Raw genomic sequence first — 27,716 nt, 5'->3', positions numbered from 1 at the left:
GGCACTAATACATATACAGTTTCAGTAATTATTGGTAAAAGAGGTCAACCTCTGGACATTTTGGTGGCCAACAGATCTTTGCCCCAAAATTGAGGAAAGTCACTGGAAAATGTGAGCATGGGATGGGAGTAGGGTTGCCACCTTTATATAAAAAAAAAAATTAACGGCCAGTGGGGGGCGGGTACCAAAAGGGGTTGTCCGTGACGCTAAAAAGGGGTGGAGCTACACGATGTGCCACAAAAGGGACGGAGCAACATCACACAGCGCTGGAAAAAATGAGTTCTTTGCGATCTTTGTGAATTGGGGGCAAGCCAGGGGCTTTTTTAAAGGGTATTACAAATTACCGGCAATTGCATTGCCGGTTAATTTGTAATACCGGCCCCGGCATTGGCAGGTGTTTTACCGTCTAGACCGGTAAAATACCGGCCGGGTGGCAACTCTAGATGGGAGACAGAGTCAAAATCTACACAAGTCAGTCCCACTGCATGCTGGGTATTGTAGTCTTACATTTAGATGGCAAATTGTCAAAAACTACATTACCCAACATGCATTGGGAGACAGACTTGGCACAGATCAGGGGGAAGAAAAAAATATGGCTGGTTTGGGTCAAAGGCCCAAAAAGTAGCCTAAATCCGTACCTTGGCTCGTTTGTACTTTCAAAACCAGCCTGGGCTTTACATTAATAGCCCAATTTGGCTGGAAACCTGCCAACTCTGATGTGTGGCAATAAGTCAAATAAGAATGTTCACAAACAAATACTGAGGTACGCCAACTCGCCACTCCCACAGGGCTGGCCTGTATTGCGTCACTGCGCTTACGTGTGGTCTTGATGTCTCGCGTGAGGATACGTCAGGGGAGGGATTTTCTGTAAGACTATAGGGACCTGTTAGGAGGCTGCATTTAACAGCTTGTCGGGAGGTGTAAGTAGCGATTCGGGGCTGCGGGCTGTGTTCGGAAAGGCGACACTGTTCGGCAGTATGTACTAACTGGCTTATTAGGCCCCTGCTGCTGCTGTCTGTGTCTGTTATTTCTCATACACAGTCTCCGCACTGCTTGTTCTGTCACACAGATGTGTAAGTCCCGGTAAAAGCCGACGGGGAAGGCCCTTGCGAAGTCTCCAGCTCACTGACAGCAGGGAGGCCGCTATTCCAAGTAAGTGCAACACAGGCTCCCCCAGTCCCCCCCTGACGGAGGCCCTGCCCAACACTGTCAGATTCTATACTGCCTGCACATACATACATACAAACATACACACACACACATATATATATATATATATATATATATATATATATATATATATATATATATATATACACATACATACATGGCTGTGGGATTGTTATTACTCGTATAACCCCTGCAAGCTTACACCCAGTATATTCCCCTTTATTAGGGTTGGGGCACAAACATCCAGGGTTATGTCATAAACATTCTCACAAAGTAGCCCAGGAGCTGTAACCCATAGCAACCAACCTGTTTAAAAGCAAATCTCTGGTTGCTATGGGTTACTGCTCTGGGGCAAACTTAGTGACTTTTATTACATATGGGGGTGTCCCTTGCCTTTGTATGAAAATGTATCCCTATGACAATTGCTGCACCCCATTGAGATTGTACAGTTGTGTGTTTCACATATACCCCTTGTATTGTACAGCGCTGCAGTCACAATATAAATATGTTGGCGCAGGATGAAAATACATGTTATTAAAAAACCCAGTCATTTTAGATTATAACGTAGCCCGTGTTGTAAAATGTCACCAACAAATTCAGTAGCACTAAAGACACAAAATGATTTTTATCATTCTATTTTATTACAGATGTACATTATTTTTCAAATTGACAATATTAAGTCATGGCACAGTCTTCTCTGTAATCACCCCAAAAGCCTTCCAACGATTAACTTTTTATATCTGATTATTTGCGATAAAAAATCAGGGTCCTGTTTTTGTCTTCTGTATCAGTGTTTGTAAGTAATTTATATGTGATATGTACACTGGTGGAACTAGAGTGCACCGGCCCCTCTTGCAAAAAACTTTCAGGGGGCCCCAACTAGTGTTACCACCCGACCTGAATTTTACTGGCCTAACCGGTAAAACACCTGCCATGGGGCCGGTATTACAAATTTACCAGCAGTGTAGTTGCCGGTAATTTGTAATACCCTTAAAGAAAGCCCTTGGCCTGCCCCCAATTTGCTCAGAACTTACTTTTTTTTCAGTCTTCTGGACATCGCACAATGTTGCTCCACCCCCTTTTGTGGCACATTGTGTGGCTCCGCCTCTTTTTACATCACAGACTGCCCCTTTTTGTGCCCGCCCCCACCAGCCGATAATCTTTTTCAGAAAAGGTGGCAACAATAGCCCCGACGCACTCTGGGCCCATTCCTTCTGCCCATGTTCCGCCTCTGCCCCACCCCAACTCTGCCCCCGCCCTGACTTGTGTCTCCTTCCTCACCAGCAAGAGAGCGCTGGAGAGGAGGGGGGTTTCTTATTAGCTATTAGTGATGTGCGGGCCGACCCGATACCCGCGGTATTACCTCGCACTGCTCCTCGCGGGTGGGTGCGGGTTGAGCTCTTCTCCTGCTCTCCCCGCCTGCCACCTTCAAATGCCAGCTTCCAACATCCTGGTTCTGGTTTTATAGTCTCGCGTCTGCTCGCCCCGGCCCTTTTGTGAGTCATTGTGACATCATCGGCGGGGCGGGTCGTCGCGGGTCTATAAAAGGACCCCGGAAGCGTGGGCTGGAGCAGGGCGGGTTAGGGTCGGGCGCGGGTCAGGAAAACCCTGACCAGCACATCACTATTAGCTATTGAGAACGCAGACGCCACAGTCCAGTCTCCCTGCAACTGCTGGGTCTGCTTCCTCTATAGTTACGCCACTGTATATGTACACCCTTCCACTGTACAGGGTTGTGGCTTTCTTGTTATTAATATTAGTGATGACCCTCAGTACTGTCCTTTATGCTTGCTGGTCCATTGCACCATTCAAAGGATTCAAACCAGTTTAGAGTTGGCAATTGAGTAGTTTCTGTGATATTTGGATGATGGATGTTCTTATAAAATAGGCGAAATGTGAGAAAAAACATGGTACTGTCACTTAAAGAATCAAATCAAAAAAATATTTGTTTTGCCTCATAAAAGGAAACATAATTCTAAGCAACTTTGCAATATACATTCAATACATTTTTCTATGGTTTTTCCATTAGTTGAATATGTAATCAGTGCTGCAAAAATGCATGTTAATAATAATAATAATAATAATATGTAATGTCACCGAAATCTGTTGTTCCGTCTCTTTCTATTCTCTGTCCTAGTGTCTCAGACTGTCTCAGACGTTTGCAACATTGTTTATAAAGTAAAAACGTGTTTTTACAAATAACTTTAAAAGCGCTAAAAAGATTTAATAAGTGTATACTGTAAAGTTGCTTAGAATTGTATTTTCTTCTGTTCGTCAAATTGTCATTTTGGGGTTGACTTGCTCTTTAAAAGAGAAGTAAACCCTGCACTGTATTATTATTTAATTATTATTAACATATATATTTAGAGCGCCAACATATTGCGCAGCGCTGTAAAATGAATGTGCTTATACAAAGAAATCACACGGAAGGGTTTTATCTTTTGGCACAGCTGCATAGTATCCCTTGTCTCAAAAACCCAAGGTTTGTCCAGTGCGCATGTTTCTGATCAGTGATTGCCACTAGGGAGCCTAAAACCGGATACGATTGGCTAGCTTTGGCCACCAACCCCACTGCACAATTATAGATATATTGATACAGAGTACAGTGAAGTCCTGGGTGTTTCAAAGCAATGTGGTTATGGAGGGGGTCCTATGTGTCTATGCTTGAAGTTTTTCTATTCTGTTTTTGTTGCTTACTAGCAATGGATTTTAGTGCCATTTTTCAACTAAATAGAGGAGACTTGGATTTTTAACCTATGATTAAAGGAACAGTAACACCAAAAAAGTAACATGTTTTAAAGTAATGATAATATAATGTAGTGTTTCCCTGCACTCATACAACTGGTATGTTTGATTTAGAAACATTAATGTAGCTTATATAAACAAACTACTATGTAGCCGTGGAGGCAGCCATTCAAAATACAGGTTACATAGCAGATAACAGATGCACTCTCTGGAATCCAATTGTATTCTGTTATAGAGCTTATCTGTTATCTGCTATGTAACCTGAGCCTTGTCTCCTTTTTTGCTGGAAGGGCTGCCCCCTTGGCTACACAACAGTTTATTTATATAAACTATAATAGTATTTTTACGTTAAAACATTTTTATTTTTTGGCATTACTGTTCCATTAAGGGCCTAGTGCACAAAACAGGTAACGCTATGTTATGTCCTTTATTTGCATAAATAAAGTCTGCAGTTCTTGTCTGTGAGTGCTTGCTTTTTCTCCATGGTTTTTTTTTTGTTCTGTTGAGATGACTAAATTGTTGTACTTATCAACCAATAAAAAATTTTTTTGTGATGAAAGACTTGTTGAGCGCTGTAGTTTTTGGGGCTATCTGTTCTTTTTTTGGCACCTAGGCAGTTTCCTTTTTAAAGGAGTGCTTCTCTTTGGCATTTGTTTATATACATATATTTTAAAAACTGGCTTGCCTTAGGCTCTTGTCAATTCACCTGCAAATACTAATTATTATACTATATCTGAATAATGGATGCTTATTGTTTTTATAGTAGCACTACAGTGGACCCGTAGTATATTTTTCAGTTACTAAAGCAAAGGATAAAGTGAACTCTGCTAGAATGATATTTAAATGGCTACTATTCTCTTTTGTTGGGTGTTAAATTGAGAGAAAGTATGTTTCATCCTATTATGCTGTGGTTATAATAAGTTTAAAAAACAATGTTAGTTGTGTTAGCTAGTGGATCAGAAAAAAAAAATCTTTTTGCTCTTGGGTTAAAAACATCACCTTTCATCAGCATCTTTAAGCCACCAGACGAAAGCTGGCCATAGACGCAAAGATCTGATCGTACGAATTGAGGATTCGTACGATTTTCAGACCACGTGTGGAGAGTCCCGACATTTTTCGTCCGGCGGAGATCGGTCATTTGGATAATATCTCTGCATGTATTGCTGATCGTATGATTTTAAGAGGGTGACTGTCACTAGCTTTTGTCGGACATAACTATGGTACGATTGCTGTCAGGGGCAGAACATCGGCTGATCTGTTCTTTTGTACTTTATTTGATCAGAATGGTTAGGTCGGGAGATGGGAAAGTCCGATCGTACGATGATTCATAAGATATGTCTATGGCTAGCTTTAGTCTATGGCACTTTATAATGTGGTTTTATTCTAGTTACCGTTGTAGGTTCTCTCTGTATAGTTCCATGGTTTATGGTTAATATGCACTATTAACCATTTTCACTTTATTTACTTTATAGCTTTCTATTTATATTCAAGGAAATACATCTGAAAATATTACTACCCAGCTTTGTGGCTCCCCCCCCCCTCCACCCTAACTAAAGAAAGCTTGCACTTGCTATTTAAATGGAAGCAGCCCTCCCCCACAAAATTGTACACCTCCCTAAACTCTGCCCCATCTCAAATTCCATAGCACCTCCTCATCCAATCAAAGTTGCACAGGCAAAGACAGCTGTCCCCAACCCCCAGTCTGATTGTGAAAACCCGAAAGCATTGCAATAGACCAATTGTTATTATAAACTGATTCCCATTATATTTATTAGTAAAGCAGCAGGGATTGTGCATCTGAACTATTACTGCTCATTCCTCTCCAGTGTGATGCTAAGCAGGTCTTTATCTGAGCATTGAAGTAATATTTTAAAGCATAGTTATGTAATGTATTATAGCTGCAGTGTTAGCATTGTATCATATATACTTTGTATTATTTGTTCTAACGGGCATTTGATCTTAATAGCCCATTACATTTTAACCATTGCAAAAATAGCCTAGGATTTCAAAGCAAAGGGCGTCTTTCCTTTGTGGCGTTATACATGAGAGAGGGTAAAAATCTATTGTCCATAATGAAACCTCATACAATAATGACTTTCACTTCAGACCGAGTGGCTGTTGTGTCTGATTGCTAGAGGTGGAGGGTCTCTCCATTTAGTTTCCTTACTGTGTTATTTTGGGCTGTTCTACCACCAACTCATTGTTATTTTTCTCTTGATTGTTCAGAAGTGAGTCGAGATGGAAGGCTTAGATGAGAAGAAGCCATGGGGGAAGCTAAGTAGACTGTTGGGAGCTGAGACGGACTCTTCATCTGAACTGTTTCTTTACAAAAAGGAATGGACAATAGGAAGAAAGAAAGGTAATTCTTTATCTAGAATGTAACACAGAATATAAAACCCGCAGCATAACATCTATCAAAATGTGCTGTTCGTGCTACAAGGCAGTCTATAAGAGCTTAAGTATTGAAATGTATACATGCAAACATGGCTATGATCTGACTGTGAACAAACTTGCATCCTTGTCATTAAATTTGGATGTATGTTTGTGTTGGAGTAAATGCACAATTAATATCATGACAACATTGTAAGATCATGCTTTAGTTGTCCTGTAATATTTGTATATTTGCCCAGCATGTTGGTTGCACAAGAGAAGTGAACATTCTTCCCATCAACTTGTTCACAAGTGCACATTTATCTCAAGTTTGATTGATAATCCTTTGATAATTATTTGATAATCCTTCGATAATCCTTTGCAGGCATTTACTATACATGGGCAGCCATCACCTTTTGATATGGTTTCTTTTGATGCATTGGAGCCATGGAGACCAAAGAGATCACATTCTATTTGCATTTGATCTTATGTTCTACCTGAGGTTCAGGTTATCCTGATTTGCCCATATAGTTGCAAAGATCAGTTGATTTGGCAAAACACTGTAAAATTTGGGCTTGGCTGTTATTCTGTGGCAGCCTAATGCATAGCTTGAATTTGAGGGTTGAAGGTTAATGTATAAAACTAAGATCATTGTAACAGTAGAATACAAGGTAAGAGAATACATCAATATTTTTGGTGGGCTGACAAAGCAATACAGACAAATGTAATATATTTCCTTTGCAGCATGTGACCTGTCTTTCCCTGGAAACAAGTTAGTGTCTGGAGAACACTGCAAAATTACAGTGAATGAAGAATCTGGTGAAGTTTCTTTAGAGGACACCAGGTAAACAACTTCTGTAAATTCATCTAAATTCATCAATATACATGAGTGTTGGTATTTCAAATGTCCTTCAGAATTATAGGATATAATAAGCACAAAACAAAAACTGTGGAGAAAATGTCCAAGTGTCAAAACCTTTTAAACTAAAATGACTATTATTGTAATTAACATGGGGCTGTACTGTGCCAAAACAGATGTTTGTGGTACTAGAAAATGACCCCAGCTGTAAACATACTACCCTGCACAGAAAGAGGGCTTAGGGCCTAACACACGGGTGTTCTCCTGTGCTGGATCGCTCCATCGTTCCACTGCAGGGGAACGAGAGGTAGCTTGCACATTACTCATTCAGGCACATGCAAGCACCAGAAGAATGGGCTGCTATTCTTCATGTGTTCCCCTGCGGTGGAACGCAGCAGTGTAAGGGCCATTAGTCTTCTCCAAAGGGATTCTAAACTCATTATGGCCATATTTTACCAAAAAGAGTACTATTCACTCTACATGTACTTTTCTTTTCTAGTATAGCGGTATAGGTATATTTTTTTAAATGAATTAAACTTTAATCTTTTTAAACATGAAAGGAATGTATCATGGCAATTACAATAGGAAGGAATTCCATCAAGTGATATCATATTATACAATTTAAACAGATATATTACTCGTTACACAGTCCATGTATGTTGAGCGTAACTAAGCTACCAAAATCCATATTCGTGTCAAAATAATATTATTTAATGCTGAAATGTTTTTATGTTTTTAAAAAAAGGTATTGTGATCAAGATTATGGAAAAAAAACACCAGGTTCTAAACATTCCATATAATGGATTCCATACCCAAACTTTATTAATTCTATTAAGCTTTAAAACAGATGAAGCCCATTTATCAAAGGTTGAATTTCGAATTCATGTGATTTTTTTTACTCTAATAAATTCAAATATACTCACAATTCGACAATTTGCGAAAAAATGTGAATGTCTAATATACGATCGAATAGTTGTGACCCGAAGATTCGAATCTTATCCGAATGACATGAATCAAATTTTTCTCTGAAAAAAAAAAAAAAAATGGAATATAGGGAAGGCTATTAACGTCTCCAAGTGGCTCAACGGACCTCTGCCATTGACTTGTGCATGAATGGCAGGGTTTAGCTGGCGAATATTCAAATATTTCCAAGGTGTGATCTCATATTCGAATATACATTCGAATAGGAGGATTAAAATTCACATATACATTCGAATAGGAGGATTAAAATTCAAATTGACACCCAAAAAAAATTGAAAATTCAAGTTTACTATTCGTCCCTTAATAAATCTGCCCCTAAAAGTATGTACATTCGGTTGCTTCATTTCAGTCTTCTCTAAGTGAACAGTTATGGGAGGTTTTGGTGTTTTTTTTTGTTTGTTTTTTTGCTTGTTTGTTTAACTTCAAAACAGTGTAAACATAATATATTTGTTTATATTGTCCTGTACAGTTCCAGTTACCGTATTTACTGTTTTCATGAACATTTAAAAAAAACAAACCAAAAAAAAACAACTAATCCTGGCTTGAGCAAGAGTGAGAACTCCTGGGCAGACTAGAAATTCAGTTGGTCCAGTATGATTTTGGTTCAGCTAGGTGCACCAACCCAGACCCTCAGTTAGGGCATCAGAAATCTGATGGAAAGGCAATGCAAGCAGTGGGCACTCAAAGAATCCACAAAAGCAGCATAAATAACATGACAAAATATATAGTTATTCAGTTATACATCTCTGACATTACACATTTTGTGCTAAATTAACTTCTTGTAGGTACTCACAAATTATTGCTGACCAGAGAAAGCACCATCATTACCAGTTTGTGTTTGGGGGTGTCCCTACAAGTTCAATATGTGTCCATCACCCAGGAGTATATACATGTATTCTTTTATTCAGGTTGTGTTCTGACATTCCTAAATAATTACCTTATGAAATGAATTCCAGAGTAACATTACCTTACTATAGGACTTTTAAAAATATTTTAGGTCCACAAAATGGCATGTTTCGATTTATACACTACATTTCTAGACCTACAGGATGAAAGACTGTCTAAAACACTGGAGACATGGTTACCATGAACAGTTTAGGAGACTTGTTTATTATTTTTTTGTAACTTATATTTTTATTAGTTTTTGTCATGAATATACAAAAACATAGGGAAACATAGGATCAATAAGTAATAAAAAAAAAACAAAGAAAATCATACAGTTATAACGGTTCAGTCAGATTTTCAGCATACACATTCTTAATGGACAATGGGTTCTGCATTGATAGTCTCTGTAAATCAATTCATTGTTTGTTCTAGTAGTGGAGAAGAGGGTAGGTCATTGACTGGTTCCTCTTTGTTCATGGTATGTTCATGGTATGGGGGGGGTAAGTATAAAGGTTATCTACTGTATCTCCCGTATTCTGTAAACTTGCGAAGTATTCTTCCCAGATTTGCCATGTTTTTATGTATTGTTGTGCCTTGTTAGTTATTCTGGCTGTCATTTCTTCAAACCCTTTATTACTGTCAACCCTGGAGATAAACTCTTTTATGCTGGGAGTCATTGAAGATTTCCATTTAGAGGTTAATGTTATTCGAGCTGCAGTTGTGATTTGGTTGACTATTCTTTGGGCGGGCTTTGTAAACTTTGGGATTGGGAGGGCTAGTCTTGTTTAGTATTTTTTATAACCTTTCATGGGTTATTTGTGATTTATACGTTTTATTCTTAAAAAAAAAACTTCTCTTTCAACTATAGCACAAATGGCACAGTAATCAACAAACTGAAAGTAATAAGAAAACAGACTTACCCCTTGAAAAATGGTGATGTGATCTATGTTGTCTATAGGAAAAATGAGCCTGAACAAAGTAAGTTGAATTTCTTCTACGTTCAGTCAGTTTGATCCTGTTTCTGTATGCATGCATATATTTTTACAGTTGTGGAAATGTAGATACAATAACCACTTACAGTCATGGATTTTGTGTTTCAGATGTTGCTTACCTATACAAATCCTTAAACCAAGGACAAGATAGCTTGCATGATCCAGCAGGTACAATTATTACAACACAAATACACAAATGCTGATTATCAAGTGTTTACTAAATGGTGTCAATCAGTTAATAAGCAAGGGAAAAATCGGCTTTAGTACCTAATTTTATAGAAGGGAAAACCCTACAAAAGGCATTGTTTTTGAGGCAAAGAGAAATTGCTAATTTAAAAATTATTTATCCAAATTGTATATAGATTAAAAATTTGAACAATTATTTTCCATGCTAAAACAAAATGTTTTGGGACAGAAAATCTTTTGTTAAATCTAGAGCTATTAAGTCTTTTACAAGCTTTGCATATCGGTAACACTCAAAAAAGGAATGATAGTTAATACATCATCATCCCTCTATATTTGCTAAAACAACATATTTAGGAGAATTATTCTGTATCTTATTCCCTGCGCACTTTTATTACTCATGATTTTATCCTACGTGTATGCTACTATCACTCCCATTTGCTTAGTACTTTAAATGTAATTTAGCCTGGTCTAGTGAGATTAATTTCAATATTTTTTGGCCATTACTGTATAAATTTCAACATGCAGAATGCCCAGACAGCTTTAAGCTATTGGCAAGTGTGGAAAATGTAGTTCGACAGTGGCTGTCAGTGGATTTAATTGTCCTTGTTCATCCTTAATTTTTTAGATTAGTGGAGCCAAAACTTGTTATGTTTGAATGGCTGCCTCGTGGCTATATGGTAGGTAATTTATATGAATTATACTAGAGCCTCTGAAGCAAACACAGCTACCTCGTATTTTTACAGATACCTCAGGTTCAGAGGAAGCTGAGACTCAAACTTTGTCGTCTCAAGATGATCAGCTATCATATGAAGAACCTCAGCCTTCCACCTCCACATCCAGTCTTTTCAGTACACCTACTACCTCTGCAAGTAAGACAGCTTGCACTCTGTTCTTTAAGTCCCGGGCATTGGGTAACTACCTTTCACAGTGGGCAAATCTCCTTATATCAATACCAATGTTTTATAAAGTCTTAAGCATTTTTTCCTAAAACATTGTACAGAATGCTTGACTCAATGTTTTGATGTTTAGAAGAACTCCACAGACACAGAAGCCTGAAAAATAAGGTCTGAATTTGGTTTCAATGCTGCTACATCTTTCAGAGCAGATTCACCTGAATTCACAAATTTTGAAGTTGCATATCTAGGTTTCGTTCTATATAACGTTCCATATATACACTCATCATGACTCTACTGCACACCTGTAATTTGCAGTTCCTGGGGTACAGCTTGAGAGTGCTGAGAAGTCTGGGGAAAGTCTTGGAGGCCACAGCTCCACATCAGATGCAAGCCCTGCGATAAGAGCTAGTATTCCTAAATCTAATTTATCAACACAGGAGCAGGGATCTCTAGGTCCTCCAAAAAAGAGAATTAGAACAGGTCAGTAATCTTGATGAAATTGCTTAAATATTAACGCACATTTGTTTGACATTTATCTGAAGCCCAAAATTAATGTTTGTATCTGCTATACACAGCAAGAGTATTGCAGTAAGAATCATATTAGCCTGGGTTATACCTGTTGCCAATTCATTCTACCCACTGCCTTGTAGTTTCCTACCAGAGCAATCAACCTTCCACTCATATAATCAAAAATATATGTTTTACTGATGGAAATGAATGTAAACCCTGCCGATGATCAAATTAATTTTGCTCAAGAGACCTTGAGTTCTCCCAGAAGTACTTTTGGACTTCATGTTGGATCATAGAGCGTAGTATCCCCTTTCTTTGCTAAAAGTGCCTTTGCATTTTGTTTGCATCATGCATGTGTATGAGGATTAGCATTTAAGATTCACAAGGTTTAATCCATATAATTAAATAAAATGCTCCTTTGCTATACTCCAAAATGTGCTCATTGCCAGTTAATTTCTATCAGAAAATGTGCATTCAATTATCTACTTCCCTAATTATAATACTGTACTAACTTTAACCTGGCAGTATACTGAGGGAGTGCCGTGAGAGAGCAGTTCTGATGTTCAACTTCTCAATTATTATTCATAGTTGAGAAATATAATCATATTAATTGTAGTGTTGATTATCTAGAGGACCATTGGACAACCAACAAAAATTTTGTTCCTGCAAGTTGTCCAATAGGAGCAAGCGATGAAAGCAAGACGCCAAGTATGAAGCCTGATAAGATGGAGGAAACACTCACCTGTATTATCTGTCAGGAATTGCTACATGACTGTGTCAGGTAATCTTACTGTCAAATTCACTGCATAAAACTTCAGTTATTAGCGATGTAACCAAAATATTTAAAGTACTACCCTAACCCCAGATAAGAAACAAATATATAATTGAGCAGTTATATGACCATATAATGGCTGCCTCCAGAGCTGCAATTAGTTATATTTATGTATTTGTTTATATCATCACAATTGTACACGAATTTTGGTGCACATACAAGTCACTAGTGATAAGCGAATCTGTCCCATCAAAATATGCGCAACAAAATTCCTCAGATTCCTTTGGTTGATGTGGAAGGAGAGGTGAAGGATAAAATGATGTATGCGTTTGTTGCACGTCCTTTTTGTTTTGTCATGCAAAGTTAACTAGCTGCTGGGCAAATTTTTACGCAGTTCACCAAAATTTCCACAGACGGCAAAACGCATGACAAAATGTTTCGCTCATCTCTTCAGGTCGCATTAATATGCTGTGAACAGTTTCAGTTTATTTACTTTGTCTTTAAATTCACCTTTTAGCAGAAACTGGGTATCTGAAGTTTTGTTCTCTTACTATCAGTTTGCAGCCATGCATGCATACTTTTTGTGCTGCCTGCTACTCTGGTTGGATGGAACGCTCTTCCCTCTGCCCCACCTGCCGCTGCCCTGTTGAGCGCATCTGTAAAAACCATATACTGAACAATTTGGTGGAGGCCTATTTGATCCAGCATCCAGGTAAGCTTTTGCTTTACACCCTCCTCACCTTCAAGTGGCAGTGTTTGCCTTGGATACACTGTAAGTGGTTTGAATATTGCAAAGAACACCAACGATGAGTTTATTGTATAAAACAAAACAATGTGTTTATTTTTATGCTATGATAAACAAATTCTGATTCTTACTATTGTTAGTTTTTTTTCCCCTGCAAAATAGTTTATTATTAAATAAGCAAATATGCAAAAGACTGAATGTCAGGATATCTGTATACGGACAATGTCAGCAGTGCTATTATGAGCACTGCAGTACGGCAGTTTTAATGCTTGTATATCCCTACAGAGAAATGCCGCAGTGAGGAAGACAGGTGTAGTATGGATGCACGGAATAAGATCACACAAGATATGTTACAGCCAAAGGTACGTCGGTCATTCTCTGATGAAGAGGGGAGCTCTGAGGATCTGCTGGAACTTTCTGATGTGGATAGTGAATCCTCTGACATAAGGTTTGGGGCTGCTATTGGTTTTTTAGCTATCATTATTTATTATTTATGACACTATTTATATGTCTACACTTTTTCAATGTATTTCTTGGTTTAAAGCTTTAATACTGCACAGAGAGAAGTGACTGGATTAATCTGCCAATATTCTGCTACATTTTTATGTATTTGGTCTTAAACTTATGATTTGGGAACCCTACATTATGCAGACATAGTAACATTCTTCTTAAAGAAAATAAATCACTGTGTATGGGTGTATATATACATACATACATTCATACATACATACATACATACATACATACATAAGATATGCCTAGTCCTATTAGCACAGACCGTTGCCCTCGTTTTACTAACTCACTGAAGGTATTATTTTCTAATGCATTGCCTTTAGACTGACTTACAGATAGAAGGGGGGAGGGGTAAAACACTTAAAATCCTTTACAAAATCCATTTTAAATTAACTGCAAACCTAAATATAGAATTTTGCATACTGAAAGGAAATGTATGCCTGTCAAGATTCTCATGATACAGTATCTGGTAGTGATAAGTTTAAAGCAACTGGACTTAAGAGAGACTTCAGTTTAACTGAGTGGTAGGGAATTCCTCATCATTTTAAACCTGCCATACAGTCGCCAAATTCCAATTCTACTATCCGTGAGATTATTTAGGTAGTTGTTGGCTGAAACCCACAGAGAGGTATGTCATCCAGTCAAAATGATATTATGAATCTGATTGGGGCATTGCCTTAATACCAGTATGATGACAGTTGAATCATTGTGACTGTATAACGCTTGCCATAGATTTGCAGATTTTATTAATTGCACAGATATGTTCAGATATCGATCGCTAACCACTAACCATTCAGATTAAAGAAGGAAAAATTACAACTCAAACAATGTCCTGGCCATTAATTGGCAGACAACAAACAAAAATTGTGTCCGTGAAATAGTAGTGACAGTCATCCATTGATATCATCAGATAGACGATACATGCAGAGGTATTATTGTTGTCGACAGAAATCTTCTGACCTGTCCGATTGACTAAATGATCGATCACCATGGTAAGAAAATGTTCTTCCACACATGGCCTGAAAATGTTTATCTTCACTATATCTTTGCTTCTATGGCCAGCTTTATCCTTAAGGGTTTGAAATGCTGTGGAATTCTCCCTTGAACTGAAGAAGCCACTTGGCTGAATTTTTTTTCAAAATTACAGAGAATGCCCACTTGCTTTAGGTTTTATTATAAATGTAATTGATATTAAAAGCACTATCTGCGTGTCCTTTGCTTTTCTCAGCCCTGTTTAGCCTAAGTGCTTGCCTTAGGAGTACTGACTGCCACATTGCAGTGGTACGTGTAGTCAGGACCAGCAGTTCAAAGAAAAGAACAGACAATACAGCTTTTCATAGCAATAAATTTACCAAATATTTTTTAAAACGTTGTAAATCTGTTCTTTCATTGAGCACGTTTTTGGTTTACAAACTGAAAAATATTCTTTTTAATAGGTGTTTAATATATTATGGTGTAAAAGTTGGCTTTATAAAGCATTTTATCTTCTCCTTGTGTCTGCAGTGTGTTTTGTTTTCCTCCCACACTGCAAAACATTTGAGATAGAAATGAATTTCTGAGGAAACTGACCAAAGTGTATGCCTGAAGGTGATCAGGGTTTTAAATTGTAGTGTTTATTGGTGCAGAGCAAGTAAAGATTTGAAAAAAATAATATTATAAAGCCTCCTTAAATAATACTATAAAACTTCCTTGTTGTCCTTTGTCGTGAATCGTGTATACTATATCATTATAAATATGCCCTACAGACACATGCTAATCTTGTATGCTTTGCTGATAAAATCATATTATACTGTGTATTGCATATCTTTGTGTTAATGTTGTAGCCAGCCTTATACTGTGTGCAGGCAGTGCCCTGGATTTGTGCGCCACAGTATGCAACCCCCACCATATCCACCACCTTCTGACACAGAAACCTCACGGACACAAGGAGATGCCCCTTCTACCTCTACCAACTTTCCTACGGGTTAGTTATCACTTATTTGTGAAATGGCTGTAAATATTCTTTCTTTGAAAAATTGTATTTCAAGCAGCGATGAGCTGGTTGACCAAAAACCTATGGGTCAGGTGGATAGCAGGTGTAGACTCTTGAAAGGCATCATATGGATTTGCACGAACACTACCCGTTACACCATTTAGCCTTTAACCTTCTTGTATCTTCTGGGCCCCAGCTTCTCTGATATCAGGGGTGCTCTTGTACACCACAAAACAAAGTCCTGGAACTAGTGTAAATGGGCAGGCTAGTTTAGTTTAAATCCTATTATTGTCAACTGGCTCACCTTTAATATTACCTACACAAGTCACAGACTAACAGAAGTCAACGCATGATATATATTCATTTTCTGCTTGTTATATTCCTCATCTTTATTGCAAATAAGAATACTATTAATTCATATTTTCCCAACTGAGAAAAGGCAGGCCAATCAGATTTTCTGTTCTTTGTAGCTACCCAGGAATATGTGTGCCCTTCACATGGAAGCCACGTGATCTGCACCTGCTGCTTCCAGCCGATGCCAGACCGAAGGGCAGAACGGGAGCACAACTCTCATGTGGCACCACAGCAATGTAAGGCTAAGTCTCACTCACTCTGCCACCTCACCATGGTTCCTTGGCTCTTTGGCCTTTTTGGGGGTTGATGGGTGAGGGAAGTTTTCAGAGAAGCTGTTCCATCCTCACATTAAAAGGTAACCTAGTTATTAAATGCTGTGATAGTCTCATCTATTTGTAAAACCTCTCATTAGTATAGTGCAGATAATTGCTTTAGAGCTGCTATCTTGCACAATCTTTTTGTTGTCATCATTTCAAATTTTCTTGCTTGTTTTGCTATTCTCATCCATTCCAATGAATAAAGATTTTCATTATACATTTTGATAGACCATTGGGTTATATTTTGATCGTCTTTATAATATGGAAGAGGAGAGGCCATGATTGTACTCTGCGTTTCTGGGTTTCAGTTGTCTGACAAGCGGATGCACTCACACTCACATATACAGATAGGTCGATAAATCTTTGGACAGAGACAACTTTTTTCAAATTTTGGTTCTGTACATTACCACAATGAATTTTTAATGAAACAACTCGGATGCAGTTGAACTGCAGACTTTCGGCTTTAATTCAGTGGGTTGAACAAAAAGATTGCATAAAAAGCCTTTTTTTAACACAATCACTTAATTTCAGGGGCTCAAAGGTAATTGGACAATTGACTGAAATGCTTTTTCATGGGCCGCTGTGGGCAATTACGTCGTTATGTCATTATGCCCCTCCCGAACTGCTTTAGAAAGACAAAAGAAGGTGAAAAATGAAACGGTCACAAATAGAAAATTGGTAGTAATTGGAAAAAGTTTTTATTTCTGCTTGTTTTTCACCACTTGGTGGTACTCTATCAGTTCAAAAAAAAAGTTCCAACAAGACCAATCAACACTGTTTCCTCAAAATTAGTTCTTTTTGTTCTTACTGTTTTTTTACGTGGAACCTTAGTTATTTAGCAAAATAACTTTGTATGATTTGAGTGGGGTCTGTGTGCCTTATGAAAGAATAACACAACTTGCAACAGTTTTGCTACAATATTGTTAAGGAGGAAAATTGTTTTGTACCGTTCCTTTTAGACCAGGGGTCAGCAACCTTTACTAACAAAGGAGCCGTTTTGCCCCCTCTTCCACTAAAGAAAAATAGTCTGGAGCCGCAAAACATAAAACAGATTATAAACGTTTAAAAGTTTTAACCTTTTTTCAATTTTACTGTTACAACAACAGAATACAATAAACAGAAGCGCAGTGTGTATGTGTAGGACCCATTTAGTTTAGACAAAAAAAGAAATGGCGCCGACGCCCATTAAAGTCTATGGGCGTCAAAAAAATGTTGTCGCGCGGCGAATTTTTTTTTGGCGTGCGTCTTTTTATTTTGACGCCCAACGCCATACAAGTCTATGGGCGCCATTTTTTCTGCAAAACAAGGCGAAATAATTCGCCCATCCCTAAATAGCCCTATTAAATGCTAGTGTTTTCATCTGTTTAATGTAAATTCTGTTTCAATGCTGATCTTCCCTCTATTGTCTTGAGTTTGTGATCGTAGTAAAGACCATGATGAATCATCTTGCTGCGGCTCGGTCTTGCCTGTCACTCCTGGGATGTTAATACAGCCCTCGCAACTGCTGGCCACCTCCTGAGTGTGCGACTGTGGTAAGCTACCCCGGTCACACACTCAAGCAGCCGCCAGCAGGTGTGAGGGCTGTATAGCTGACCTAATATGCAAAGCCGCAAGACCGAGCCGCAGCAAGCAGGATGAAGAGCCGCATGAGGCTCCGGAGCCTCAGGTTGCCTACCCCTGTTTTAGACTAAGGTGAAATAAAGTCCAATGCAAAAGAATACTATCAGTTAAACACAGATATATTAAGTCCCACAATAATGCAACTTAATATTTTTGAACAGTACAAAATACTTAAGTGCAAGCTAACATTCTAAAAAACTTGTCCTAGTATGGGGTGAGCTATAACTTGTTTTCTTTTGCCCTGTTGACTAAAATTAGAAGTATTTATAGGGAAAGCCCCTGCACTTAGATTTGCCTTGTGCCCCAAATACAAATCAAAAGGAAAGACTTGATGCCTTAATCAAGAATTGCTATTTTTCTTTAGCCCCATCACACTTCTATTCTCTTTGCTTTTACAGGCACTATATGTTTGGAGCCATTTTGCCACATGTACTGGGGATGCAACCGCATGGGCTGCTTTGGGTGTTTAGCTCCATTCTGTGGTAAGGCAGCAGCACAGATTCTTATTCTTTAGAGGAACTTTTTTCCACACTTTGCTTTACGTAATAGCCATTACATGGGGGCATCGCTATGGTATTTTTTTTAATATTTCTGCCACCTTGTTTAACAGGAGTTCAATGAATAGTGTCTGAACGTACATTTTGCCTATTGTTAATCATGTAATCATCAAAAAATGTTTTATTTCATAGCTAAACCATAAAACTGAAGCTAGAGGAGGTTTGGTCCATGCCAGGTATATAATTAGATTATTTGCATACAACTCCACATTCCTCACCCATGTGCTGTGACTGTTTTGTGAACAGGAGTCCTTTATTTGTATGCTGGTATCTAATGATCTACCTTGCAAGGTCCAAACATGGCAATAGCCCGGTTTATCTTAATAAACCATAGATTTTTCATGATTAAATGGAGCCGCTGTCTTCTGCTCCCTGCTGTATCTGCACTGAAAAGCACAACGTCCATCTGAGTGCAGGTACTTGCACTCAGACGGAAGCTATATTTTTCAGTGCAGAAACACAAAGATGTGGAAGAAAGCAGATAAACTTCTTTCAGCCCGCAGAAAAAATACAAGCTGAGAGCAGAGGAGTCAATGCTCCATATACCCATGCCCTTCTGATGTTTTGTAAGCTTTTTGGTACATGGGACATTTTATTGGGATGACTTTTTCCACAGAACAAATACTGAGGCAAATTATTGAGAACTGTGAAAACTAAATTTTGCTTATAACCACTGTGGTTGTGGCACCCAAACATCTATTCAAAATACAGGTGTCTTTACCTTGAGGTGAGGATCACCCATGTGTTCTGTTGTGGAGTTTTCACAGGACCCCTAAGATCAATGATGTTGCTTTAAGAAAATAAGTTTATTGATAATACTTACTAGGAGAAGTATACACAGATGGACACTTCTAACCTGACCATGGAGGAAAGTGGGTTTTTTCTTCATGTAACTTTGTTGTGACTATCAGAGACTACGCTATAAAACTTTGATAGGTAGGATGTATAGCTCCCTTTGTAATAACACAGGGATTCACTATGTCATACAAGGTCAGTTTTAGAACTTCTAACAAAATGCGTAAGTTGTGTTTTTAGTTATTAAAGGAGTTGTTCACCTTTAACATTTAGTATGATGTATAGATTGCTGTTTTGAGACCATTTGCAATTGGTTTTCGTTTTTTATTATTTGTGTTTTTTGTGCAGCAACTCTCCAGTTTGTAATTTCAGCAATTTGGTTGCTAGGGTCCAAATTACCCTGGTAACCATGCACGGATTTGAATAAGAGGCTTAGAAATTAATAGGAAAGGCCCGAATAGAAAGATGAGTACCATATATACTCGTGTATAAGCCGACCCGTGTATAAGCCGAGGTACCTAATTTTCTAAGAAAACTGGAAAAATGTATTGACTCGTGTATAAGCCTAGGTCATTTAAGCCTGGTGAGATTGTCATTGTTATTACTTTTTTGTTTGCTCTTTCAAATAGTAATAATGGAAAAGCTATTAGAACTAAACCATTATTAATTTCAGTTCAAATATCATTATCAATGACTTTGTCATTAAACTGCAAAGTGGGTGCTTTATATCTTACAGCCACTTACTTAGCTATAATGATGATCAGCAATTAAATGAAATAATGAAACCGGAAATCACTTTTGGGTATTGCGCCGGCCGCTACCCACGTGGCGGCCATGGGCGCCGCCATTTTGGGAGCGAACGCCGGCAGGGAAGGACACGCCGCCCGGAGCTCCTGGACCTGCTCCGGGCGGCGACACAGTCAGTCACAGACAGTCCTGCTGGGGCCGCGGAAGGAGGTATGACCCGCGTATAAGCCGAGTTTGAGTTTTTCAGCACATTTTGGGTGCTGAAAAACTCGGCTTATACGCGAGTATATACGGTAGTTAAATATAGCAATAACTAACTTGCAAAGCATTTGTTTTAAAAGGGGTCAGTGACCCCTATTTGAGAGCTGGAAAGAGTCAGAAGAAGAAGGCAAATAATTCAAAAACTATAAAAAAAAAAAAAATGAAGGCCAATTGAAAAGTTGCTTAGAATTAGCCATTCTGTTGCATACTAAAAGTCAGTTTAAAGGCAAACCACCCCTTTAAGACAGATAAAACAAGAAAAATGTCTTCACGCTGCTCTCTCGTTAACTTGCTGCTCTTGTACCATGAAGCTTATACTTAAGGCTAAGATGCAGCATTCGACGGTAAAGAATATCCGCGTCCAAGTCTGTATTAGATGTGAATATATTGTGGCTACCTAGCAAATTGGAGATCAGTTTTTATTAGGCTCGTTGGTGGTTTGCAGCTGTCAAATTTGACGTAGGTCTCCCACTTTTTCCCCACAGAGTTAAATCTAGGAGACAAATGTTTGGACGGGGTTTTGAATAACAATAATTATGAATCAGACATCCTCAAGGTAAGACTATAAAGGTCTTCAAAGGGAACAATATATTTTTTCAGTTTAATCTATATTAGTTTTCCATTGCTTATTTTAACATGTTCATTAGCAAGCATGCAGGATTGTGCTATTGTGCTTTATTTATCTGTTAGTCTTATTGTGGGTGGAGGGACCCCCATACTACTTGATTTGCTAGTATAATACGACATATTAACCACAAACTGAAAATTAACAGTGGTTATAGTGTTAAATGAAAGACTAGCTTAGAGTTGCAATGTAATATTTACTTTTTGTAAATTCTGTATGTGCTATACAACAAAATACAACAGAATCCTTAAAGAATTAAGATGACCTGCTGAAAATTGTAAGAACTGGAAGTATGCAGTATTACTAAATGCTGAGGTTTTTCCCTCATGTTTGTGTTGCTTCAGAATTACCTGGCATCCAGGGGGCTCACATGGAAAGACATGCTGAATGAAAGCTTGGCAGCTGTACAGAGAGGGGTGTTTATGCTTCCTGGTGAGAACCTCTTTTATTCTTAGTTAAAGAGAAATCGGGTTGTTAAAGCATTGCTGCAGATGAAGCTTAAGATGTATGCTGCTTAATCTGACAAGTAAGTGACAGAGGTCACATCTCCCTCCAGCTTCCACTGAAGTCAACTTGAGTCTCCATCAGCTGGGCAAGCATATCAGTGCTGTTTGACTTTTCCTATGAAAGTTGAAATGCATAACTATCCAGCATCTGAACCAGGAAAATTGTGTGGTTGAACCTTAGACCATAAGCAATACAACATTATTCCACAGCTAGGCATGGCCGACCATTTGTGATAGAAAATAAGTGGAAGAACGATCACGCTGCAGAACTAGGCTGCAACCGATAGTCTTTATTTGAACACACCATGTTTTGAGCAAAGCTCTTTTTCAAGTGTTGCTGTCCTGCAGTGATATGTACATGGTTTTTACAGGGAGGACTATACAAAATTTCTCAGTTATAAAAATAGCAGCAGAGCTGAACTACTTTTTAAGGGTAATTAAGTTATTGGCCAGAAGACATATTCATATGCTCCCCTTAAAATCTACATTTTTAGAATTATGTTTTCAAATAAATACTTTCTCTCCTTTAAAAACCGTGTTTGGGCACAAATGCAAATTTTTGTTTTCGATAATGCTATTTAACATTCTAGGCTGCCATTGCTCTATTTATTCACTAGATGGAGCTCCTGCAGCAATCCACTAAAATACTGGATCATGTGAATTGTTGCCTCTAGTGTATATTACACAGTACTAAAACAGAAAGACACTATATCTATGTGGATAGACAGACAGAGACATACATGCATACATACATACATACATACATACATACATACAAATATACATACACACTTCCTAGTGTGATTCAAGCTTAATCCAAAACCCAGGCCTAGGTGGTTTTTTTAAAGGACATGTATCATTTGCAGTGTTCCATCTGTGATACCAGCACAGAAGTTTGTTTACACACCATTAATGAAGTTGTTGTCCAGTGAGACCCACTCACTGTGCTTCATTAGAAAATGCAGAAGGACTGCAAAAAAAAATTTAAACCAAATGGGGATTTGGGCTTATTTTTCCAGGGTTCTGTTGACTAGGAAAGTACATCTTTGCATTAGTTTATTCTGTTTGCCTGTTAAAATATCACCAGTGGCAGCAGTGATTTCCCACTTGTCAGAATGAAAGAGTAAAACATGGCAACAGTCCTTCAACTCGCTTACTCCAGGATTAATTAGCTGTGTTCTTTTCCTTGGTATTGGATTAATCCGCTTTGTTACTCTTTGTTTTTTTTTTATATAAAGTTGTTTTCTTCTTTATTGACCTGGTTGCTATTTCTAATTCCACAGTCTGCACAGTTGTAACATGCCATTGTTGGTCCCACAGATTACAGGATAAATGGAACCACTGTACTCTGCTACTTTTGTGGATTGCGGAACTTTAGAATTCTAACTTACCAGTACAGACAAAACATCCCAGCTTCAGAGCTACCAGGTAAAGATATTGTTCTTTTCTCTGTGTCCCCATTAAACCAAGGCTTTAATTGGTCTTTCCCTGCACATTACAGATCTCACTGATATGTACACCAGCACCATTAAACTTGCTGAAACCTCAGAATTATTGCAATTCGTACTGGGCAAACACTTTTTAAAGACTGCATACAGTGACTGGGTTTCCTGCTGTTCTCCAGTTGTTGTTGAACTAAAAATCAGCAACAAATTTCACTCTGGGGAATCAAGTCAACTAATACGAGTATAATAGTTGGAAAGTATCACCTAATTTGCAAGAATATCTTTGAATTGTTGAACTAAAACTCTTAACATCTCATAGCCAAAGGACTGGGGGAGAACTAGCAGTTACAGTTCAGCACCATCTTGATTGTTGTAGCTAGCCTATTGCTTCTATTAATATCAGTAACCCATGAAGCTCAAGCTGACCCATTGATGCAGACAAGCTAAGTTTGAACTGTATATATAACAAAAGGTATAACCAAACCGCAGAAGACATATTTATGGTGCTGTATAGGGAACATTACTTTTCTCTGGCATTTAGAAGTGAATTGTTTTGCAAGATGCAATTCAGCCAACCCACTGCTTTATTTTGTGTTAATGGCCAAATATATGTCAGGTAGGTTTGAAATCCTTCCAAGCAAGAGCTGCACCAGCAAGTTGATGAGCTGCTCATCCAACAAGTCCCATACTCCTGTAGTATGATCCATCTGTCTGATTGGGCCTAGCAAGCAGGCAAATAAGCCGAGATTGGCTCATATTGTGACCTAGCCAAACTAGTGACTCCGTATTTGTATCGCCAGCTTAAAGGAATAGTTTGATGTAAAAAATTAAAACTGGGTTAATAGGATGTGCAAAATATAAAATGTTTTCAATATAGTTGCCAAAATATTTCATCTGTAAAGCGCTAATTGATTTCAGATTTCCATAGGTCTAAAAAAATGTATTTTCTATGAGGTTATCTTTAGAATTTACTTTTGTTTTTTTCAACATTTATAAATGTGAAATATGTGTTGTAAAAGCCAGGTCCCAGGGCGGAAACTGCTTCATGGATTTTTGTTGTCTTTTGCATAGATTAGGATAAATTGCCTAAATTGCTAAATTTAAGGTACTTTTTAAAGCATTGAAAAAACTAATATATATTATTAGATGAAGTGATTATAAAGCCTTTTTTAAAACTGGATTTATTTTCTAGTGACTGTTACTTCTCGGCCAAATTGCTATTGGGGACGGAATTGCAGAACTCAGGTTAAAGCTCACCATGCTATGTAAGTAAAATAGTTATATTTACGAATGTGTTTAGCCTTCTCTTAGTGCGGCTATGCATCACACTGTGATTGTGGGCATGTTGTTGCATAATTACTCCCTAGTGATTGAATAGGCACTTGTATGGGCCCATTGGTCCTCTAAATAGTTAGGAAACTAGCTTGATGGTGTGCGATACATGAAGAAATTCATAGGAAGTCGCTCTAAGTATATGGTCACCCTGCACAGCTATTCGTTACCCAGATAACAAAAAGCCCTCAACTGCGAGCCATAGCCTTTAGATTTATCACCTTCAATATTTATTATACATAGGATGTCAGAAGATATTGTTGAAAATACTAAATACTTTGCTTTAAGACTGGTTGTTTTTTTCTCATCTCTGTACTGGAAAATGGCAAATTAATTTAAATGAGAATGAACACCTTCCTGCAACCCTAAGCCAAACAAAGGCCTCCCTCCCCACTCCCAAACCACACTACCCATGAGTCACACAACTGCATCTATCTATGTAACAGGCTAAAAAAATGTTCAGTCTGGTTAGCAGGTACGATCACCCACTTCTTTGGGTCCTCTTCTGTGGAAACTTGCTGCAGGAGAATGTGCAGTTGTAGCCAATCTGAACACAGCTTCAACTGTGTTTGCAATCTCACACGAGAGAATCCGACACAGCACAAGGTGGTGTCCAATATCTCTGCTACAATACTATGCAGCAATTAGAAAAGTATATAGATAGATCCAGTTCTACTCCAAGTTGTTGTGGCTCAAAATCAGGAAGGAGACTGTTGGAAGGGGACTGGGGTTGTTGGTAGGCTTTAGTTCTCCTTTGAGCACCTTTTTTGCCATTCCTTTGCACTTTTCCCCTCTTTAGTATCTTCTACTTACAAAGTGTATGGTGCACTTGACAATGCTCTTGTATAATCATGTAAAGGTACACCTGCTAGAAATGCACTTAAAGGGGTCTTCTATGATGACCAAGCCATTCTTTGATTTAACATTTTTAGCCCACAGGGCCAGAGCCGTTTTGAAAAGGCTGGCCCTGTGGAACCCACTTTTTTCTTGTATTTAAACTGATGCACATTTTCTGGTATCTTTCAGGAAATTCAATCACATATGTGAACAAACCCGCTTCAAGAACTGATTACTGGCAATGCTTGAACGATCTTGCGCCTCTTTATAAAGTGGGATCAAGACAAAGAATCTCTCTCTTGGGACTGAGTTTTAACCTTCTCTCTGATGTGATAGAGAGACTGCTCATCACAAAATCTGTGACCTAAACGTATACATTATAATCCTCCGTTTTAATAAGTTTATTGCTAGCGGGCCTTTACATGTCTTCATAGCGTCACGTCTGCCCTCTGGCTGAGTTCATGTATTAGCGTCATCTTCCTTGTGTTAACTACAGAGGGCTCAGATGTGGTTATTCCACAGTTGTATCAGGCTATGCAAAGTGTATGACATTAGGCCTATTTTTCTCCGCTCTCATTTGAGTGACTGTAGCCCATTGACAGCCGTCTTTGCATATCTGTGGTGGGCAAAATATAAACGGTTGAATTCGATTTTTGGACTTTTTAAATTAGTAATGTGTTTCTACTTATATATATCTACCAGTGAAGATACAAATTCCTTCTGCCTAGGACAGCAGCAGCCGCCCCATGTTTTATAAGCTTACCTAACCTAACTTCCAGTTTTCTCTTACCTGTCCTTGCATAGACAGAAAATGAGAATGTGGACAAGTTCCCTGCACCGGAAGGTACTACTGTATTACAAACATAAGCAATGTAAATACATCCTCTTCCTTCCAAATGATTTGTAAATCTTTTGAAACACTATTCTGAACTAGCATTGCAAATCTTTCAAAAGCATCAATGTTCACATGTACTTTTAGAGAGTATCATTTGGAGTAAATACCCAACAGGCTGTTGACTGAATGGAGGTAATGAAAGAGGTGCTGCTTCTGAACTCACCCTTTAACAACCATGCTACCTCTTTCCACCACCATGTACAGCTGGATGTGTGTATCAGACACATGTTTAAGTGCCAGTCTTATTGTTAGTGTTCATGTAGCATGTATGGGGAATACTACAGTTCAGTGATACATTTTAGCCATAATGGAACATATATTTTTTGTGTGCTCCATATGTGTCCCCAGAATGGGGGGGCTGCAATGAAGTATAAAGGTATTACATACATCCCCAGGTTTTAAGATGTCACAATCCTCTGTGGTTTTCTATTTTAATATGATGTTTGTGCTTCTTAGTGGACCCTTGAGCATTGGGATCACTACTAATCATATGCTTTTGTCCTGTGGGCTACAGTATATGACTCTCCATTCCCAACAGCCAATTGGAGTGTTTGGCACTCCAGCAGAGCAAAGGTAAACGACCGCTCTGAGAACGAAGGAGCTGTTTTTGGCTGCCTAGCAGTACCACATCCCCTAGGTTTGATTCCAAGCAGTGCAAAACCTGCAAGGAGTTTGTATGATTTCCTACAACTCCAAAATACAGGTTGATTGGCTCCTGACCCTAGTGAGTAAATGTGATAGGAACCTTAGTTTGTGACTCCACTGGGGCAGGGACTGATCTACAAGCATCTGCAGAATATGTTGGTGCTGTATAAATAGAAAGTAATAGTATCTTCTCCTGGGATATGGACTACACTAACAATTGATTCCACAACCCTATAATCTGAATTTGGGGTGCAAAACACCAATTGTATAGAACAGTGAAGCACTGTGTTTCTGGTTTACTGACGTTATCCAGATTCCGTTTTGTCCCATTTGTTTTTTCGGTGATATTCATTTTCTTTCTGACATTTTGGTAATTTAATGTTACAAGAGTAATGGCATGTATAGTCGATGGGTGCAGGCATTTATATTACACTTCTTGAATTTTGGTTACTGTTAAGTAATGCAGGTGAAAAATGGTTAAAAGAATTGTCAGATGAAAGGGCAAAAAATTAAAATACCAAATCTGCTGAGATCTGATATTTCTGTTGTTTCTCACGTGTGCAATATTTTGGCAGCTTGCTTGTACGAGTGTTAAAGGGGTTGTTCACCTTTGAAGTAGCTTTTAATATGATGTAGAGAGGGATATTCTGAGACAATTTGCAATTGGTTTTAATGTTTTATTATTTTGGGTTTTTGAGTTACTTAGCAGCTCTCCAGTTTGTAGTTTCAGCAATCTGGGTGCTAGGGTCCAAAGTACCCTAGCAACCATACACTGATTTTATTAAGAGACAGGAATATTAATGGGAGAGAGGCCTGAATAGAAAAATGAGTAACCAATTACAATCCTTGTGTAGCTTTACAGAGCATTGTATTTTAGATGGAGTCAGTGACTCCCATTTGAAAGCTGGAAAGAGTCAGAAGAAGCAAAGAAAAAAAATTTAAAAAAAGAAAAAAAACTATAAAAAAAAAAAGAAAAGTTGCTGAGAATTGGCCATTCTATAATATACTAAACGTTAACTTAAAGGTGAACCACCCCTTTAACTGACATTCACGACTTCAACTTTTCAAACTCCGTGGTGGAAAAATATTTCAATGTGATGGCTATTTATAATACTGTACTTTCAGTGGCTTTTGCAGACCTTGGATTTCCTACTTGAATCTTGTGTCATTATTAATGTTTACTC

The 27,716-nt window shown here is 38.2% G+C and overlaps 1 protein-coding gene across 1 annotated transcript; it reads left to right on the top strand.

The window, feature by feature from the left end:
* Positions 1–1,090: 1,090 nt before the first annotated feature.
* On the top strand, positions 1,091–27,479 carry chfr.L (checkpoint with forkhead and ring finger domains, E3 ubiquitin protein ligase L homeolog; the record flags this gene model as incomplete). Its single annotated transcript, NM_001095771.1, is given in 18 exon segments — positions 1,091–1,152; positions 6,145–6,274; positions 7,030–7,129; positions 9,879–9,988; positions 10,111–10,170; positions 10,932–11,057; positions 11,400–11,564; positions 12,225–12,375; positions 12,924–13,078; positions 13,397–13,559; positions 15,448–15,587; positions 16,067–16,186; positions 18,286–18,369; positions 20,733–20,803; positions 21,217–21,304; positions 22,699–22,806; positions 24,016–24,088; positions 25,182–27,479. Coding segments are annotated over 17 exon segments (1,878 nt in total). The 3' UTR covers positions 25,225–27,479.
* Positions 27,480–27,716: the final 237 nt, after the last annotated feature.

This window comes from Xenopus laevis, chromosome 1L, assembly GCF_017654675.1.
Source record: "Xenopus laevis strain J_2021 chromosome 1L, Xenopus_laevis_v10.1, whole genome shotgun sequence".
Lineage (NCBI taxonomy): Eukaryota > Metazoa > Chordata > Amphibia > Anura > Pipidae > Xenopus > Xenopus laevis.
Note: the sequence above shows the minus strand (reverse complement) of the source record. Positions and strands in the feature narration are given on the sequence as shown.